Source organism: Gorilla gorilla, chromosome 10 (assembly GCF_029281585.2).
Source record: "Gorilla gorilla gorilla isolate KB3781 chromosome 10, NHGRI_mGorGor1-v2.1_pri, whole genome shotgun sequence".
NCBI lineage: Eukaryota > Metazoa > Chordata > Mammalia > Primates > Hominidae > Gorilla > Gorilla gorilla.
The window spans coordinates 86,861,141-86,882,478 of record NC_073234.2 but is presented as its reverse complement, the minus strand read 5'-3'; the positions used below and the strand labels follow the sequence as shown (position 1 = coordinate 86,882,478).

General features: G+C 38.2%; 1 protein-coding gene across 1 annotated transcript in view; it reads right to left on the bottom strand.

Moving 5' to 3' along the window:
* LGR5 (leucine rich repeat containing G protein-coupled receptor 5) overlaps positions 1 to 21,338 on the bottom strand; it is a 146,945-nt gene that overhangs the window by 8,207 nt on the left and 117,400 nt on the right. Inside the window, exons 6-14 of the mRNA XM_031000975.3 lie at positions 21,052 to 21,123; positions 18,090 to 18,158; positions 15,890 to 15,961; positions 11,673 to 11,744; positions 11,448 to 11,516; positions 11,236 to 11,307; positions 6,509 to 6,574; positions 5,164 to 5,235; positions 95 to 166 (exon numbers count right to left, since the gene is read on the bottom strand). Of these exons, the coding sequence (XP_030856835.1) occupies positions 95 to 166; positions 5,164 to 5,235; positions 6,509 to 6,574; positions 11,236 to 11,307; positions 11,448 to 11,516; positions 11,673 to 11,744; positions 15,890 to 15,961; positions 18,090 to 18,158; positions 21,052 to 21,123 (636 nt within the window). The remainder of the gene's footprint in view (positions 1 to 94; positions 167 to 5,163; positions 5,236 to 6,508; positions 6,575 to 11,235; positions 11,308 to 11,447; positions 11,517 to 11,672; positions 11,745 to 15,889; positions 15,962 to 18,089; positions 18,159 to 21,051; positions 21,124 to 21,338) is intronic.

Genomic DNA, 21,338 nt, shown 5'->3' with positions numbered 1-21,338 from the left:
TATCCAGCTTCTTCAACAAAACCAACTTTTAAAATTAACTAGATGGTCCTCAATTATTAAGAGACATACCACAAACAAGTTGTGGAATACTCACAGCTTTATTAGAGATGGCAAAGTGGAAAATGCATTGGGGTGAATAATAGCAATTTTGTTCCAAGCCAAATTCCTATTGTAAAAAAAGGCAAATGAGAGAATTATATAGAATAAAGAACATGTGAAGTTTTATCATATGCATTTAGTCTTCTACCAAAATTAATTTAATTTCCATTCAGATCAGAAACAATTAACTTATCAAACTGCCCTTCAGATTATGATTTTAGTGGTATAAAATGACTAATGAGAGAACTTTAAATCAAGCTTGTTAAAACCAATCAAGGAAACATCGTTCAGGTGGATATTTTGGTTTTTACTCTTGCTAAAAGGTTAACTTTAACATGGTTGTAAAATTTTATTACGGCCTTTCTAAAATGAGTGGTTGTAACACTGTGGGAAGGGACAGAAACTTCTGAGTCTCTTCTTCTGACAAGTAAGTTTTAAATTATAAAATGTCCTTGGATATGTAATGAAACTCAAAAAAATTTGGGTACATCACTCATATATGTTAGGCCTTGAGAGAAACACAAAGATGCTTTCAAGAAAATTTCCAGGAAGGATACTGACAAGTGAATTATTAGCCAGGATATGAATAAAATAGGGGCCAACATATGTTAGAAATAAAATTCGTTGATAGTAAAGAAAAAGTACAGTTTATGGGGAAATAAAATTCACTTCCCATGGACAAGTAATGAACTGCAGATAATTAAGTAGGAATAAAACATTTTGCAAAAACTTCTGTAGATAATTTATCAGGAATAGGAACTACATTTTTAAAAAGGAAGGATGAATTTAAGATTTTTAATTTTTGTAAATGACTAACAATGGTAACTAAGATGTAGGCATTTGAGAGAACTGAAAGTAAACAAAGTCAACTTTTCTTAAGTGTAGAAAAGTTTATGATATTGGGCTCCAGGGTTACCTTAATAAATGGTATTCACAGAATATTTACATTCTCATTTGAAAGGTTCCTTAGGGACCTGTCCTCCTTTCCTGGAGGAAACTGGAAGTCTTTTCCTTGATCCCAGAACAGAAGAAAATTGCAGCTAACAAGGGGAGGAAACGTATGGAAGGTAGAAAAGCTACAAATGGCGGCTGGGCTTTGGGTAATTGAGTGAGAAGACTGTCTTCTGTTGAGCTGCTCAAGAAATACGTGTCACTGAGGTGAGCAAGTAATACCATCTGTCAGAGTCTTTTTGGCAGCTTTAAGTAGATCATGGTGCCCTGGGAGAGCTTCACAGAGCAGAATATCTGGAATGTAGGCCAAGTCCTGCCACGGTGCTTAGAGTGATTTGACTGGGGTTTAAGTAAATATTTGAGAATTTATATGTTCAAAGGCCTGTAATTCCTTTTCAATTCATGAGCCCATGCGCTAGAATCCTCCCAGCAGCCCCAGAGGAGTCATTTTCTGCTTTCCTGCCCTGCTCTGTGCCTGGGGCTGATCCTGCAGGCTGCATCCCCAGAGCTCCCTAACGGCCTCAGTTGTATTCTCAGGAGAAGCCCCAGAAGGAAAGGGAGGTCAGGGCCCTCATGGTCTTCTCTTCCCTGTTTTGGAATCATGTCTCTCATGGCAGCTACAGACTTCTCAAGGGCTGCAACACTTCTCCATGCTTAAGCTCTTTCTCTGTCCTGGAAACATCATTTCCTCCCTGTGACTCTAGCCCCAGATGTTACTGGTTTCTGCACACCTATCCTTTGCTTGTTCCCTGCCAACACCTATATAAGTGTCTTTTCATTTGAACCATCTTTTTAAAAAATTTAATTTAATTTTAAGTTCCAGGATACACGTGCAGGACATGCAGGTTTGTAACATGTGCCATGGTAGGTTTGCTGCACCTATCAACCCATCACGTAGGTATTAAGCCCTGCATGCATTAACTATTTATCCTGATGCTTTCCCTCCCCCTGCCACCCTGATAGGCTCTGGTGTGTGGTATCTCTCTCCCTGTGTCCATGTGTTCTTATTGTTCAGCTCCCACTTATAAGTGAGAACATGCAGTGTTTGGTTTTCTGTTCCTGTGTTAGTTTGCTGAGAATAATGGCTTCCAGCTCCACCCATGTGCCTGTAAAGGACATGATCTTATCCCTTCTTATGGCTGCATAGTATTCCATGGTGTATATATACCACATTTTCTTTATCCAGTCTATCATTGGTGGGCATTTGGGTTGATTCCATGTCTTTGCTATTGTGAATAGTGCTGCAATGAACATATGTGTGCATGTATCTTTATAATAGAATGATACACACACACACACACACACATATATTTTTTGAGATGGAGTCTCACTCTGTCGCCCAGGTTGGAGAGCGGTAGTGCGATCTCAGCTCACTGCAACACCTGCCTCCCAGGTTCAAGCGATTCTCCTGCCTCGGCCTCCCGAGTAGCTGGGATTACAGGCACCCACCACTATGCCCAGCTAATTTTTTTGTATTTTTAGTAGAGACGGGGTTTCACCATGTTGGCCACACTGATCTCGAACTCCTGACCTCAAGTGTTCTGCCCACTTCAGCCTCCCAAAGTGCTGGGATTACAGGTGTGAACCATCACACCCAACATTATGATTTACATTTTTGGGGGTATATACCCAGTAATAGAATTGCTGGGTCAAATGGTATTTCTGCATTTCAACCATCTTAAATGACTTCTGTTTCTTGCTAGAACCCTCAAAAGCTATATACTTATTTTCATAATAATAATAAGGTTGCATAGTTACAATGTGCCAGGTACAGTTACGAGGTTTTTGTTTGTTTGTTTTGTTTTGTTTTTTACAGGTTTTAATCTCATAACCCTCACCACAACACTAAGAGGTAGGTATTATCATTACCTTCATTATACTCATGAGGAAAAATAGAAACTGTGTGACAAGTCACTTGAGTAATAAATTACAGAGTAATCTCAGGAGCTGCAATTCAAACGCAGGCACACTGACTTCACAGTCCCTGATCTTGTGCTCAGAACATGTTTAAATTCTTAAGCAAATAATGAAAAAGCCACTGCACTAGACCCTCGGCTAGAAGTTTTACTGAAATTTTAATTTATGGGAACCTGAAAAAGTTCTTATTGTTTTCAGGTATGGCATAGTCTACCTGATGACAGTGCTAAGTATTAAGTTCTATAGTAGAGAATGTGCAAAGTGCATCTGAGTGAAGTGGGCCCAAAGATAGAAGATCTTGTTCTTGTGAAATGGGCAGGGGGACAAGTCGTGGGTGGGGAGGAATCCTATAGGCAATGGGAATAGGAGAAACACTGGCTCGTGTGTCAGGGACCTGGAGTGTGCTGAGGAGAGATGACACTGTACCAGGAGGCTGGAATCAGATTTTGAAGAGTGTTGCTGGGAAGTTTGGTCTGATCTTGAAGACAACAGGGAAATAATTAGAAAGTTTTTGAAGCAGGGAAATAACATGATTAGATATTTATTTAAGAAAGAATAAGATGAATGGGTAGAGAGATGATAGAAGGACTGGTTGGGAGGATGATGGTGATCCAAATGAATCATTAATGGGCCTGCGGTAGAGGAGTGGAGAGGATGAATTGGAGTTGGCACAGTTTGGTGAGTGACTGAATGTGAGGTCACAGGGGAAGAAGGAATTCAGGGGGATTCAGACATTTATTCTTCAGAGTCTGTGTCACATTCTTTTGGTATCTATAGAGATCAGCCTTTTTTTTTTTTTTTTTTTTTTTTTGAGACAGTCTTGCTCTGTCACTCAGGCTGGATGCAATGGCGTGATCTCGGCTCACTGCAACCTCCACCTGCTGGGTTCAAGCAATTCTCCTGCCTCAGTCTCCTGAGTAGCTGGGACTACAGGCACATGTCACCATGCCCAGCTAATATTTTGTATTTTTAGTAGAGATGGGGTTTCACCATGTTGGCCAGGCTGGTCTCGAACTCCTGACCTCGTGATCCGCCCGCCTTTTAATATAGAACTGACTTTTGGGGCAGCCAGACATCAAACCGGGTGAATAAGACAGGTAAGTCTTATTCACTTACCTGAATAAGGGTTAGAGTTAGGAAAATAGTAACCCTTAGTAAAAGGAAAATAAAAGTATTTTCCTTTTACACTTTTTTTTTTTTTTTTTGAGTAAAAGCACTCCACAAGTAGATTTCAACCAAAAGTGAGAGAAGGGCAACACAACGAAATTCAGAACAAGATGTTATTCTGGTAAACTTTTGGGAGGAAATTATTAAGGTTATTAAGGTAAACTTTTGGGAGAAAGTGACTCTTAAAAGTAAATTTAAAGTCTTTTGAGGAATAGTATTATTTTACCAAAGGTATAGTCTCTTAAGTACAAAAAAACTACTTTAGAAGTCAGCAAAAGAGAAAGGTTTTTAACAAACGTACTATAGTTTAAACATTACCTATCATCACCGTTCATCAAAATCATATTGAAATCCAGTTTCAGTATAGAAAAGTTTTAACTGTTATTTCATAAAACAATCTGCTAGTAAGTTTTTTAAAAAAATTTAATATATAACATTTCAATCATAAAATGGAATTAAATACAAGTATTTACAAATCTTAGTTGCCTGAGCAACAGAAGTGATTCCTAGAACAGCTGTGTTCAAACCTTAGTGTACTTGTTAAAATGCAGATTCCCAGTCCCCACTCCAGAGATTCTAACTCATGAGGCAGATAAGGTTCTGGAGTCTGTATTTTTTAGTCTCCTCCAGGTGATTATTAAGCACTTTGAGACACACGTTGAAAAAATGCTTAACCAGGAAAAAAGCAGGCAGATAGAATTATGTGATCATCCCATTTTTGCATGTAAAATGTTTCCTGTCGATTCCAGGTTGTGGACAGAAAACACAGTAGGCTAGTCAACAGCTTAGCCTCCTTCCTCTTCATTAAAACTTCCTGCCTGCTGACTGGTAGAGAGCATAATTGCAAATTTACTACTTTTAGATTTATTCCTGGAAATTACCAGAAGCAAAATACTTGATGTTTCATAGCAAATATATGCACAAAAGTCCAACCAGAATAGTACACAATGAAAAGAAAACATTAGGGGAAGGTCCCAAAGAGAAAGAAAATGCTCTGTGCTGGGGAACGCACTGGGAGGTGATACTCACAGCGATCGGAGGCTAAGCAACTGCTGGAAAGTGTCAACTTTAATTTCGTAGATTTCATTATGTCTTAGGTCACTGAAATGACAGGGTTCCAAAGATTGATTTCAAAGTTACTGGTTTCAAAGACTACAGACTTCAGATAACTTTTATAGAGGGACTACCTGCCCTTAATCAAAGGAACACATGAAGTGTATCTATCAAGCGACCGATTTCTGTTTGTTTAAAAAAGAACATTACCATTTACACACTCAAGTATTGTCTCTTTCAAAGGAGCTAGTTTGCTTGGGAGGACGTAAAACCATATTCCAAACATGGAATCATCATTCAAAACACTGGAGGACTCTTCTCCTAGTGCTGCCTTCTGAGCCTTCCTTGGATTCTTTGAGGGTCTTCAGGAGGGTAAATTCTTTACCTTTTACAGATGGATTTGCTTTGTTTTTTTCCCTTAAGCACCCAAAGGCATTGAGAGAAAAACTAAATGTGAAGGGATAGATGGTTAATATTGTTTTGATCAAAACTGAAGTGTGACTATAAAACAACAAGTTTGGCCGGGCGCGGTGGCTCACGCCTGTAATCGCAGCACTTTGGGAGGCTGAGATGGGCAGGTCACGAGGTCAGGAGTTCGAGAGCAGCCTGGCCAACATGGTGAAACCTCGTCTCTACTAAAAATGCAAAAAATTAGCCAGGCATGGTGATGGGTGCCTGTAATCCCAGCTACTCAGGAGGCTGAGGCAGGAGAATTGCTTGAACCCACAAGGCAGAGGTGGCAGTGAGCCGAGATCATGCCATGCATTCCGGCCTGGGCGACAGAGCGAGACTCCATCTCGAGAAAAAAAAAAAAAAAGGCTGATGTTTTGTAGGGGAGGCAATGTTAAGAGAGGAATTCTAAAGGGTTTCATGCATAAGTACCATCTGTAGCACTTTAAATACGACAAATATGGCCTTCCCCTAAAGTTGACTATTGTGAAACAAACACACCAACAAACCCAAGTCCCCACATATTAAAAAATAACACCACTCATTGGATATGTAAGTTTGGTTGTACTTCTAAAATAAGAAAAATTTCAAAGCCCAAACACACCCAATTCACTAGTACCCTGAGTTAGGGGGAGAAAAAAGCAGATACATAATAAATGTTTTACTAATATGGTACAGTGCATGAAAAAATAATATTATCTATGTTTCTCAACTTTCTAAGCACACTGCACAGTCACACCTTGTGTGTATAAGAAGGAAAAGGATCACATGTCTCCCCAGTGAACCACAGGGTAAATGAACCAGTGACCCTGAGAAATGTGAGTTTTGATTCTTGATTTTTGCTAGGTGACTTAGAGACTTCTAGACTTACATTTTCTGAAGCTTTTGGCAGACTGAAAAACTGGGTAAATCTTCTAATAGGTTGTAAGACAGATCTCTGAAAAACAGAAGGTGCAAAAAGGGAAAATCTGTTACAAATAAATCATAAAGAAACATGCTTTGCTCTCCTTTTCCCTCCAAGATGTTATATCTCCCAAAGGCAGACTCTGAACATTTTCACAGCCCTGACATGGAGCAGGTAGTCACAGCCATTATTGGATTAACCAGTAGATTCAAATGTTTACTGAAATGTAACTGTTATACTTCTTTAATTGATTTAAATAGTTTACTTAATGAATTCATTTATATTTTGTTAGTACTTCTCTAAATGCTCTAGCTATTATCTTACTGCAATGAGAACAAATTAAATTAAATAATTGTGCCTCTGTCTCTAAGAGCTGCTACATCTCTACAGCTAAGATAAATCATTGTTGTTTCTTTTCTAATCAACTCTTTAAAAAAACCTAACAATTCAAAACATAGCAGGAGCTTTGAAATCAATCACTACAAGAAGGAGGTGGGGGAACGGAATCTAAGAAAATCTTCAGCCAAAATTCAACAAATTACAGAATAACAAAAACATCTGGACATATTTATAGTATAATATAACTAATCTAAAGCAAGCCATCATAATTTGCGAAAGCTTGAAAGAAAAGAAAGTTGGTAGATAACGTAACATGGATATATAAGAACAATTTTATTTCATGTTTTAAAAGTTATCAGCTAATCAACTAACACATTTTCATGCCTGATTCTAATTCTTAAAACCAGATCACCACTATGCAATGGGAAAAATCATACTTTTTCTAAGGGGCTTCAAATTAGTCTTATAATTGATCACTTTATCCTACATTTATTGAATAAACGGGATTTATAAAGGAATAAAGTCCATTTACTCCGCATAAATAGTACAAATGAAGCTGCTTGTAAATCCAAATTTGTAACTTTCTGAAGGTTTGAAAGATACCCCCCCACCCAATACCTCCAAAATCTCACACCTATGCACAAATATACCTGATTATTAATATGGTATGTATTTTTGAAAAGTAGTGAATATAATAAAATGGACACACATATTATCAAAGCTGATAATTGGTTTACTCATCTCTGCAGGCTGCAAAGGGGATACTCCTTCATTGTCTACCTCTTAATAGAGGCAACAAAAGACCTTCTACATAAAGGCATAGTGTTGCCTTCTACCTAATGATTTTCATGGCTAACACTGACCAAGCACTTTAGAAAAAATTATTTTATTTTTTTAAAATTCTGGGGTACATGTGCAGAATGTACAGGTTTGTTACGTAGGTAAACGTGTGCCATGGTGGTCTGCTGCACCTATCAGCCCATCACCTAGGTATTAAGCCCAGGATGCATTAGCTTTTTTCCTTAATGCTTTCCCCTTCCCACCCTCCCCCGGCAAGGCCCAGTTAAGTGTGGTTTCTCTCCCTGTGTCCATGTGTTCTCATTGTTCAGCTCCCACTTGCAAGTGAGAACTTGCAATGTTTGGTTTCTGTTCCTGCATTAGTTTGCTGAGAATAATGACTTCCGGCTTCATCCATGTCCCTGCAAAGGACATGATCTGATTTCTTCTTATGGCTGCATAGTATTCCATGGTGTATATGTAGCACATTTTCTTTATCCAGTCTATCATTGGTGGGCATTTGGGTTGATTCCACGTCTTTGCTATTGTGAATAGTGCTTCAATGAACATACATGTGCATGTATCTTTATAATACAATGATTTCTATTCCCTTGGGTATATACCCAGTTATGGGATTGCTGGGTCAAATGGTATTTCTGGTTCTAAATATTTTAAGGAATTGCCATACTGTCTTCCACAATGGTTGAACTAATTTACATTCCCACCAACAGTGCAAAAGCATTCCTATTTCTCTGCAACCTCGCCAGCATTTGTTGTTTCTTGACTTTTTAATAATCGCCATTCTGACTGGTGTGAGATGGTATCTCATTGTGGTTTTGACTTGCATTTCTCTAATGATCAGTGATGTTGAACTATTTTTCATGTGTTTGTTGGCTGCATGTATGTCTTTTTTTTGAGAAGTGTCTGTTCATATCCTTTGCCCACTTTTTAATGGGGTTGTTTTTTTCTTGTAAATTTGCTTAAGTTCCTTGTAGATTCTGGATATTAGCCCCTTGGCAGATGGATAGATTGCAAAAATTTTCTCCCATTCTGTAGGTTGTCTGTTCACTCTGATGATAGTTTCATTTGCTGTGCAGAAGCTCTTTAGTTTAATTAGATCCCATTTGTCAATTTTTGCTTTTGTTGCAATTGCTTTAGGCAATTTCATCATAAAATCTTGGCTCATGCCTATGTCCTGAATGGTATTGACTAGATTTTCTTCTAGGGTTTTTATATTTTGAGTTTTACATTTAAGTCTTAATCCATCTTGAGTTAATTTTTGTATAAGGTGTAAGGAAGGGATCCAGTTTCAATTTTCTGCATATGGCTAGCCAGTTCTCTCAGCACCATTTATTAAACAGGGAATCCTTTGCCCATTGCCAAGCACTTCTTATATAAAGGTACCATGTTTATAGCTTTACTTGAATTATCTAGTTTAATTCCTGTGGCCACCTTATGAGGGAGACACCATAATTCTATCCATACAATATGAAATGACTTGCCTAAGTTGACCAGCTAGTAAGTGGGGAAAGTTACGCACAGCCTACAGAATGGGCTAAATAATTCCCATGCACATGACACAAAACTAGTCATGTACAGTGAAATTTCCTCATGTAACAAGTACTCAGTGGATGAGTTAGCCAAAGGGGAGAGCTCTCAGATCTATACCCCCAGGAGAACATAAAGCACCTTGTACTAGGGGTGAGGCTCCGGGGTTCTAGTCTCAATTTCAGCTAATTCTACTTGGTTGATACACTAGCTAAGCATTGGTATCTTTCTCAGTTCTCCTAAATGAGAAGACACCATTTTGCAGGGTCATTGGGAAGAACAAATGAATATTATAGGTGAAAATGCTTTGAAAATGGCAAGATCTACTATGAATGTTATGTGTATTCCTCCCAGCTTTTCGAGTTCCAACTCAAGGAAAGAATAATGGTTCCAGGGAAGTGAGAAAGATGATAAAAGTTAACACTGACTGAGAGTTACAGTGTCCCAGGTGCTGCTGTAACTGTTTGACATGTAGTCATTTAATCAGTCCTCATGAGAACCCTCTGAAGGAAGTGGCTACATCTCCTTTTATAGACTGGGAAACTGAGCTCCAGGAGGAACAATAATGTGCTCAAGATCCTGTGCTGGCATATAGAGAGCCTGGATTTGAACCAGAAAAGTTGGCTCCACAGCCTTTGCTTTTAAAGTCATTTTGCCAGTGAGCCTCCATTCATGCAGTTCTAGACCTGAGTGGTTACCCCTCATTGTGTGACATAGCAGAGAGAGATGCAGTTTAAACACTGGTTCCTTACTTACTAGCTCCAGTATGTAAAATCCTAATCATATAACTGTGCCAGTTTTCTGGAGAAATGGGGATGATTATACCTGTTCTGGGTGTGGTAGGCAGAATTCTAACATGGCCCCCCAAATTTCTACCACCTGATATACACACACTTTCTCCCAGTTATTCAATCAAATTGATTGTATTTGAATTCAAACTCGCTTCTTTCTTGCTTTGTGATTTTAACAAATTAAATTCTCTAATACTGCTTTCTTATCTGTAGCTGCACTTCATGGGGTGGGGTGGGGTAGGGCGAAGAAAGATTTGCTCTATACTCCCCTCCTTCAGATGTGAATCACTGACTCCAAGGCTACCATGTGGTGTCACTGCACCCACATATCATTGAGCAACTGGATTCTGAAGTGACACAGCAGGCTGGGGCTGGGGAAAGGCAGAATCACAGCGGCAGCCATTCCCATTTATCTACTTAACATTCTGAGTGCCGCTAAGTAAAGCTTATGGTGAAATTGCAGGCGCTCAATTGCCACAGGTGCCTTCTATGTGAGTGCAGAGCCATGGCAAAAGATTAAGAGTCCTTTTATTAAGTCCCAACATGCTTGAGAGGACAATAATTGTGTTGAGTGGAAGTTGAGGGAGAAGGCTGAAAATGGAAGGTCAAAACAAGTCTCCTTGAATCCATGTAAACTACTTTTTTTCATAACACATGGGAAAGGCAGAGGAAAAAAGTCCCAAGTCAATAGAAATAACATATGCAAGCTGTTTAACCATTACAGGAAACATTAGAACATGGCATTGACAACTACACTGGAAGGATGTTTGATCACCTTTATCAAGGATTGTGTGGATCTGGCATTGACAACTATACTGGAAGGATGTTTGATCACCTTTATCAAGGATTGTGTGGATCTGATATCTCAGTTTTTGATTTTGGCATCCATATTGGGTGGTTGATCCATTATGTTATTTTGTTCTGCTCTGCAAAGCCTTCAGAGGGGGAAATAAAGTGATTTTGGCCTCTTCATATCTTTTCTGAAAGAAAACATGTGCCAACTGAAAGTCTAGTGGGAGCTTGTTTGGGACTTAGAAAACAAAGGGTACATTACCATTTGTTACCAGGATCATGTCAGAGAGCCTGGACCAAAGAGGGCAAAGGAGGCTTGACCTCCTGCAGACCTGAAAGGAAAGAACTTTCTCCTCTTTTAAAGAGATTATTGAAATCATGTCTGCCATTTCACCCCTAAATGGAAGTTGCCTGTTTACACAACATTATTGCCTTACTGATACGCACAGCACTTGGAGATTAGGTAACTGATTGCAGACGGTTTGAGGAAGAGATGAGATCTGTGCTCCAGTTAAAGTCCTGTTAAAACACAAACCAGACATAATTCTTTCATTCGGGCATCACACAGTGACATATTTTGACTCACTGATGTTAAGACTAATCAAGCTCTAATGGCAGTGTATGTTCTGGGCAAAGTCAAGAGTCTACTCAGTACTTACAGACTCTCCAGGTTTGCAGTTCCAGTTAAATCAGGAAATTCAGTTATTTGTGAGGCACCATTCAGAGTCCTAGAAAGAGGAGTATATAAGTATTACTGGTAGAAGATTCTAGACAGGGGTAATTTTTATTGCCATTTTCAAAGCACTTCAACCTATAATATTCATTTGGTTTTTCACAGCAACCCTGTAGAGGGAAAGTGATCCATAAGAGACACAGAAACTTACAGTGTTCTTAGTTCAGGTAAATGTTGAAAAGCAGATCTCCCAACAAACTGGATGGGATTGTCATAGAAATGTCTAAAAGAAACCCAAACAGCAATTAATATCTTAGTATAAAATTTGAAAGATGAATATCTGTTCAAAATTTGAACAAATACAGTAAATGTACTTATGTAATTTTAATTATACTGTATTACATAACATTCCCAATTCCTTGGTTTCAGGCAAGCCTCAAAAGTGTTTTGACTCACAGTATGAGACTTTTGGTAAGGAATCTGTACTATATAAAATTGAAGATTTCTGACAACAAGGGAGATATGAGTGATAGTTACTAAGGAGAAAAGCAAGTAAACTGAATACTTAACAGTTTCCTCTCCCTCCAACATCTGTAGAATATCCATTGAGTGGCAAAAAGGTAATTCAAAGTACTGGCAATCAGATCATTACTTAATGAAAGATGAAGTCTATCTATCGATATCTACTGAAGGTTATTATATCTGCTGGTCACCATAACATACACAAGAGACTCATCAAATTATTGGAGAGGAAATGAGCTATTCTGGCATATGTCTAAAATTAGAATTTTCTTGAATTAATTATTGTTTTAAAAGGTGAGACATTATTAGAGCTTAAAAAATATTTTGTTTTACAGATGTTTTCAATGTAATGGTATTTGAACTGCCTGGTCAATGGAGTGCCATATACTTTTTAGCTGAGTCATTCTTCTAGTCCAATTAAACTCAACAAATATTCACTAATGTCTACCACGTTTAAAGTATGAGGGTAGGTATGTGAGGATTTAAAGATTGATTCATTAAAAAGCTGTCATTGGGTAACTACTTTGGACTTGGCATTATACTAGATGCTGGGGGTTTGAAGAAGAATGATAAGATGTTCCTGTGGTAAAGGAGCCTGGATTCAGTTGGGATAAAGCAAATAAATAACAGCATATCACTTTCTACTTAACAAAGCTCTTGCATATATGTATGTGTTATATATATATGTATGTGTTATATATATATGTATATGTATATATGTATATATATGAGCTATATATATATATATATAGCTCAATTGATCCATGCAACAACTTTATGAGATTCATAGTATAGATACTATTTTCTTCACTTTTGGAAGAGAAAATTGAGGCTCAGACACCTTGGCAAGCTCATTACCTCCTAGAGCCTCAATTTTCTAATTTGTTAAGCTGAGATAATAATGCTTAGTGGTAGGGTTTGGATAAGAATTAAAAGAGCTAATGCATGTGTAACATTTGAAATAGAACCTGGGATACAGTTGCTACCCAACAAACCTAAATCCTCTTCTGTCCTACCCACTGAGCTCTTCTTTTCTCTTGGGATTACTCAGTAAGAGAAAGAGCTAGAGCTGGAATATGGGCCTTATGATGAAAAATGGAGCTTTCCTCTTAATATCTTATTAGCTCTTAGCTATACCATGTACTTGTATACATATAATTGTGTTCACATACATGTACGTATATATATATACACACACGTATATATACACATACATATGTATATATACACATATATGTATATATAGTGTGCGTGTATACATATATTTATATATATACAGTGTGTGTGTACATATATGTGTATATATACAGTGTGTGTACATATATGTGTATATATATACAGTGTGTGTACATATATGTATATATGTATATATAGTGTGTACATATATGTATATATGTATATATACAGTGTGTACATATACGTATATATGTATATATATACAGTGTGTGTGTACATATATGTATATATGTATATATACAGTGTGTGTGTACATATATGTATATATACACAGTGCATGTGTACAGATACGTATATATGCATATATACACAGTGCGTGTGTACAGATACGTATATATGCATATATACACAGTGCGTGTGTACAGATACGTATATATGCATATATACACAGTGCGTGTGTACAGATACGTATATATGCATATATACACAGTGCGTGTGTACAGATAAGTATATATGCATATATACACAGTGCGTGTGTACAGATACGTATATATGCATATATACACAGTGCGTGTGTACAGATACGTATATATGCATATATACACAGTGCGTGTGTACAGATACGTATATATGCATATATACACAGTGTGTACATATATGTATATATGTATATGTATACACACAGTATATATATACACACTGTATATACACACACACACATACACACACACACTGGGCAGGTATGAATATACATGCTTGTGTGCATAAGGCAGAAGTATCATAAACACACATAAGGAGTTTTAGGGTTCTCAGGAGGGAACTCTCTCATATGTTCGGGAGAGATTATAAAAAACTTCAAGAAATGGCTTTTGAAATGGGCCCTGAAAGAATTTCAAGAAGCATAGTGAGGGAATGGGATCGTAGGAGCAAAGGAAGTAAGAAAAGAGCTTTGTTCCGTGAACATAACTTAGTCAGTCTGGTTTATGACTTAGGGTGAATGAGGAGAGCTTTGGGGAACTGGTTGACAGGGTTGGCTTAGGCCATGTGTGGCCTTAGGCTGTGAATGTCAGGGTGAGGAGTTTGCATTTAGTGTAAATAGACATCCTGAACGCACATTTCACAGCAGAAGTAACAAGATGGTTGCCGTGCTTCAAGGAAGATGAGTGCTGCCAATGGTGAAGGGAGGGAGGCCAGCCTCATGCAGACTGGTGAAAATCTGGATGTCATGGCTGGCAGAGAGGCTGGTGCAGTTGAGGTCAGGAGGTATGGATAGGATGGGGACTACAGAGGTGGAAATGAGGAGTGGGTAGCCAACTGGACCTGGAAAGCATTCACAGAAATGCGGGCTTTGAAGAGATGGAAACAGATGCAGGAGCAAGGAGAGGAGAGTTTACAGGAGAAAGTGGTCACCACTGTCAAATAGTGGATAGGAGGTCTAATATATACAGAGTGGGGGTTGGTGCCGCTAGTTCCTCAGGGAGTATTAGCATATCAAAAGAGTGATGAAAAACCAGTACTGTGGCTGCAGAAGGAGGAGCAAAGGCAATGTAATTTGCCAACCTCTTAATACGCAAATACGCTCTAATGAGGGCTAATGTTTATTGTCAATGTATTTTAAAACTCTTAGTTTGCCAAAATATTGCCAGAACATTTCAGAAACAATGAATAGTTTTTTTCTTCTGGTTGTCAAGGCTAATTGGGACTCCTGCTCATTTGTGACAAATACCACATGGTCCCAGAAAGCCCTTCAATCCAGTTGGCACAGGACCAACATCTGCTGAGAAGTGCCCCTAGAGTCACGTTTAACAGTTGTCCTCACTCTCCTCCTCTATATTCAGGCTTCTCATTCACAACCTCAGGTTTGATGGTGTCCCAAATCTGCCTCCGAGAGGAGCCTTTTGTCTAAGAGCCAGCCTCATACTCAGAACTGCATATCATCATTCTACTGTATTAAATGTGAAACATAAAATTAGTTATACTTTGTAGTTGTAACTCTATTTTATCCTTTTGTTGGAGACAGGGCTCTGTTGCCCATGATAGACTTCGGAGGCGTGATCATAGTTCACTGTAACCTCCAACTCTTGAGCTCAAGTGATCCTCCTGCATTGGCCTCCCAAAGTGTTAGAATTACAGGCATAAGCCACAGTGCCTGGCCTATTTTATTCTTTTATGGCATATAAATCCTCATACACACCTTTCTAAAACGTTATTTATCGTTCTAGAATTACATCCTAGTTTGTATAAATGTGAATGTTTGGGCATAATAATGAATGGAGATAGAGGCTTAGCACAAAACAGTATAAAACCCCTACCATCAATTTAGGCTGGAGTCTATTGCTGTAAAAGACATCCATTTGTATATAATAATTTATATTTCTAGTATACTCGGGTTTAAGTTCAGAATGACTATGCAGACTTGACATTAATGCTCTAAAAATCAGTTTTATTTCTTAGAAAATAGAGGTAATCAAAAGCATTTTACAAGATTATTTTAAAGATACCTAGCACATCTGGAGATACCAATCATAATGTGATCTTTAAAAAAATCTTGTATATTATTTCAGTGTTCAGCTAGAACCTGGCAAAATGCATGTGTATATACTTTTCTGTATGAACTCTTAGATTGACTAAGACAAAACTCAGGCAAATATAGAATATTCATTGTATTTAAAAGTATAATATATGCTATATTTCAGGATGGAGAAACCAAAAAGCATTATGGTCACTTACATTGTAATAAGAGAAGGGTTGCCTACAAATGCTTTCTCAGGTATCGACCTGATATTGTTGCTATGAAATCCTCTAGAAAGAGAAAAAAAATTATAAAAAATCCTGTGTGGGGTAAAATTATTTAATAGAGGCCCCCACCCTGACCACAGTGGCAATAATCAGAACCTTTAGTAACCAGAGGACAATATTAAATTCCTCCATGCATCTTGAAACTTAGGTGCCGTTATTTACTCTCTAGGGGATAAAAAAAATCATGTGCTGTCATCTTAAAAGAGAAATAAAGAATCTGAAAATAATAACTGCACTTCATGGAAACTTACAATCTAATGTTATAAGAAGGAAATCTGTTAATATCCAATAGAGCATCATTGTATAAAAGCCTGAGAGAGTGGAAACCATTTTTGGAGAGATTATGATCACTCCTACTGACCCCATTTGAAGCTAGAAGAGAAAATTGACTTAAGCTGCAGTGAAGTAAAGATTTAAGTAGTCTCCTTATGAGGACAAAATTTTCTGACTTGAAGAAAGGTGCCCTGGCTCAGTGAATCTGTAGTTATAAGCTGATTGTCATCTATTGTTGTTGATGTTGTCTGAATGGCTGAGAAGCAGGTTCAATGATCTTTGGAGCTTATTTGGGCCTGTGGCTGTATGAGGTGACCCCATGCCATGAAGCCACTGCCCAGCTAAGCCACACATGGGGTTTCCTAAGTCAGAACACCCTAAGGGTTTTTCTTATAAACAAGCTCCTCTGTGTCTCCTTTAGCTGTATGTCTTATTTCTCACTGCTAGGGGAATGAGGTTCAGTGTTTATTTTCCTTTCCAAGTGTTAGAACATTACTAACATAGATTATTTATCTTTTTAGATATGAAAAAGCTAATTAAATTTTATCATCTAAAAGGCAGTATATGCAAACCAATGGCTGAAAGTCAGCTTTTCTTTAGTAAAATTGTGGGGTTTTAGAATTAAATAAGATTCATTAAACATTTACAAATGAAATACAGCTGACCCTTGCACAAAATGGATTTAAACTGCCTGGATACACTTTTTTTTGTTGTTGTTGAGACAGAATCTTGTTCTGTCTCCCAGGCTGGAGTGCAGTGGTGCAATCTCTGCTCACTGCAATCACCGCCCCTCTGGTTCAAAGCAATTCTCGTGCCTCAGCCTTCCAAGAAGCTGGGATTACAGGCATGTGCCAAGAGGCCCAGCCAATTTTCCTATTTTTAGTAGAGACGGGGTTTCACCATGTTGGCCAGGCTGGTCTCGAACTCCTGGCCTCGAGTAATCTGCCTGCCTCGGCCTCCCAAAGCACGGGGATTACAGGCATGACCCATTGAGCAGGCCTGCATGGCTCCACTTATATGTGGGTTTTCTTCTGCCTTTGCCACCCCTGAGATAATGAGACAAACATCTCCTCTTCCTCTTCCTCCTCAGCCTCCTCAATGTGAAGATGACAGGGATGAAGACCTTTATGATGACATACTTCCACTTAATAAATAGTAAATATATTTTCTGTTCCTTAGAATTTTTTAAATAACATTTTCTTTTCTCTAGCTTACTTTATTATAAGAATACAGTTCAAAATACATATATAAAATACGTGTTAATAGACTGTTTATATTATTGGTAAGGCTTCTGGCCAACATTAGACTATTAGTAGTTAAGTTTTTAAGAAGTCAAAAGTTATACATGGATTTTCTACTGTGCAAGAGTTGTTGTCCCTAACCCCTAGTTGTTCAAGGGTCAGCTGCAATGTATGTGAATGCATCTCATACTTTACTAGGCACAGACAGTTTGATTCATTTATTTCTAGACTTATGCAACCCAGAAATGTTCAAGTTCTCAGAAATGCTCAGCAACTAAATTCCATTTTAGTTCTACTACTAAAAATCTACAAATCTATAAAGTACATAAATGTTGGGAGAGTATGTATGGCTTAGAAAAAGAGAAAAGAATATGACTTACAGAAATATATGTATTTCTTTTATATATATGTTAGAAAAACCCAGCATAAATAAAAAATATTATCTGGTATTTGCTAGAGATAGAATCAATTAAAATATATTTCAAGTGTACTTTATCATTATTTATATAAACTTAAAATTTTCTAGCAAGTCATATTATGTAAAACAATCACATGTATTTTTAAATAAATTCACAAAAGGATAAAGTTCTCCCATTAAAATTGTCCTAAATACTTACAGTTCTTTAAGGTTGGAGAGTGTCCTAATTGCAGTGGGGAATTCATCAAGGTTATTGTAATTTAAATCTCTGAAAATGAGCACATAGTATTTTCAGTTTTTAATTTAAAACTTCATATATACTCTATTTACAAGGAAAATTAACATGCTGTTCCAAGGAACCCATATGACTAATGGAAGTTCTCATTGCTTTTCTTTATGGAAAGAGATTTTCTTGGCTTGCTGACTACCAACATTCTATAAGTATCTGCATTAAAATGGTCATTTGACTAATCATGAGAAATTTGAGAGTCAGGACTCAACGGCACTGGGGTGTCTAAAAAAGAAAGGGAGTGTGCAGGAGTATTAATTTCTAAGTAGGAGAGATGTCTCTTTGGCCAGGTGTTGATGGCTAGCGGATGGAGCTCTTCAACTGAACTGGGCTCACTAATTGGCCAGCGTGAATTTGCACTCCTCAGGGCTCCTGGATCACATCCCTTTTCTTGTTCCCTCCTTCACTCCCTTGTGACATGAAATCTTGCAGGGCTGCTTTGTCCTTGACTTTCACAGGGTTCCCACATCCCTCCTAGCCTGAAGTCCAGGATGAACCTTGCTTCTGGAGAGGTTTATGTGAGACAGGGTAATCTCAGAAAGGACATTTGGTCTAGAATTTCTTCAAGGAGTCACAGATAATTCAGAAATAGGATGTTTTCCTTGATCTGTGCAGCAAAGCTCTATGTTATCCCTCAAGGCCAGAGATGAAGTGGTCAAATTATCTCAAATCATTAGTTTCTGTATCTGTTATAGCACAATTGGCTTTTCAATTTCATTACTCACAAGTGCTTTACAGACTTACTCTACCTTATACCTAGATCTTCGTATGAAAAAGTAATTGCCTCCTGGTCTCTGGGAATGGCAGATTTCCCAGATGACGCAGAAAAACCTTTTGGTCAGGCAATCAGATGTGGTTAGATCCTCCTCTGTGGAGAATTGCTATTTAATTTAAAGAGAGAGATAATTTGACTGAGTTAAACATGAATCAAGGTTCCTACTTGTCTGGCACAAACCATCCTTAAGCTATACTGCAGGCAGGAAATGCATGTCTTTTGTAGACATAAATTTTCTTCCTGTTTGTAAATCTCTCCAGATGCTCTGTTTTGATTAAACAAGGATTGGACCCTTATAAATTACTTGGATTTCTAGTAGGGAAAGGAAGAGGCTGGGAATAACCAAATTGCTTATCCTCTGTAGCCCTGGGCAAGGTAGAGGAAGGGGAGACAATAAGACTCACATGAACTTTTCCCTGACATGTTTTGCTCTATGTTATTTACATGCAATCCTGGGTCCTTACCCCAAACATTGAGGAAAAAAAAAGACTATTTATGGAAATACCCATCAAAGCCCATCTTGTTTTTCATTCCTGTCATTGTTCAAAAGGGCTGGAAGGTGATTTCCATTGCTGAGATTTCTGAGCCCAGCCCTGTGTAGATAAGAGTTCTAATTTTTCCTAGCAGCTGATGGGAAGTGCTTGTCTATGCCATTAAGTTGATATAAAGGTCCTGCCTGGACAAGTCCATCTTTGCCACCTAAGAAGAAACACAGGGTGACTTAACCCTGGAAAGAGCTGTTAGTGCTCATAGGCTAGAAGAATACCACCAACACAGGGTCCCTCAGGAAATTAGTAACCCAGATCTGGTTAGAAGCTAAATTGATCATGAACAAATTCCTAAGCTCTGTGTGCAAATGAACAGTGGGCCCCAAGGGCACAGGAGAAGTGGTCTTTGGTCTTCTCCTTTTGCAGTTCTGGACAGAGCCAGCATTGCAGATTCAGTGACCTGTGTGGTTTATTGCATTTGAGCATTAAAAGTGTGAGGGTAGGGATGGTGACATGGCTGCAACTACTCTCCTCTCCCAGCACACTCAGGACCCTCCCTGTCTATCACCTCAGTCTCATCACACCTTTCTTAACAGGGCAATGAAGAGCAGCTCCTCCCCTGGGAAAAGCCTGGGGCCCTGGTGTGGCCCACAAGAACCTCTACCTTGGCTCTGTGAGAGTGTCTAGGATATGGTCCGCTGGCTTGACTCTATTTTTACTGTAGGTACCAATTAAGAACTGAACTTTTGACTTATTCTTTGGAAGTAGTATGTAGTAGTAAACATGGATTTCAGAATCAGACTAGAGGAGAAAGCAAATCTCAGTTCTGCTACTGACTAGATATGTAATAACTTTACCTCACTAGAGCCTAAAATGGGATAGTAATATCTGCTCTCATAGGATGGCTGTAAGAAGTAATTAAAACAATGTATGCCAAATGCTCAGTGCAATATTTGATTATAGATATATTCAATAATAGTAGCTACTATTACTTTTCACTCTTTTTTCTTTTTTTGAGACAAGGTCTTGCTCTGTCACGCAGGTTGGAGTGCAGTGGCATGATCACAGCTCACTGCAGCCTCAAATTCCTGGGCTCAAGCGATCCTCCCGCATTGGCCTCCCAAGTGTTAGGATTACAGGCATGAGTCACCATGCCCAGTCCCTTTTTCATCTTTTGAATTGCTTTAGCATGAGCCATCACTGTTTCCTAAAGAGATGCCTGTTCATCTGAGATTGAAGACGCAGGCATTGGCCTGGCCTACATCCTCTCATTCAGCAGGGAGTATCAGACTCATGAACACCGAGCCTGAGTGATCCTTGACAGAGACTACACGTTTCTAAGCAAATAGTCACTGCTTAGTAGAGAACATCTTATTTAATTTATAATGATTCTAACTAATTTATCACTCTCATTAGATTAAAATAAAATCCCAGTTTTATTGTTTAGCTCTGTGGGGGTTGTGTGTGTAAGATAATGCCACTGTAAATATCTGTCGAAAGCTTAGGCAATTAACCAAACCAAACAAAGTCTGGCTTTAAGGCTATTTTGATTCTTCAGAATATTCATGAAAATACTGAAAAAAGGGAAACAAATAAAAGGTCAACTCACAAAGTCTCTAGGCTGTGGAGCCCATCAAAGCATTTCTTTCCCAGGGAGTGGATTCTATTGTTATGGAGATGTCTGCAGTAGAACATTACAGATAGTTAGGAAGGCACACTGCACAGACCACACTTAACATTTTGATAGCTTAAATCCAAAGAAACATATACTGAAGAATGCACTACTTATACGAAGCCAACGTAAAAAATGGCTATATGCTGCATTCACTCATACCACAGATGATTCTATGCCATAGAATTTAAAAGACAGTCACAGTTTTTTTTACCTTTTAGCTT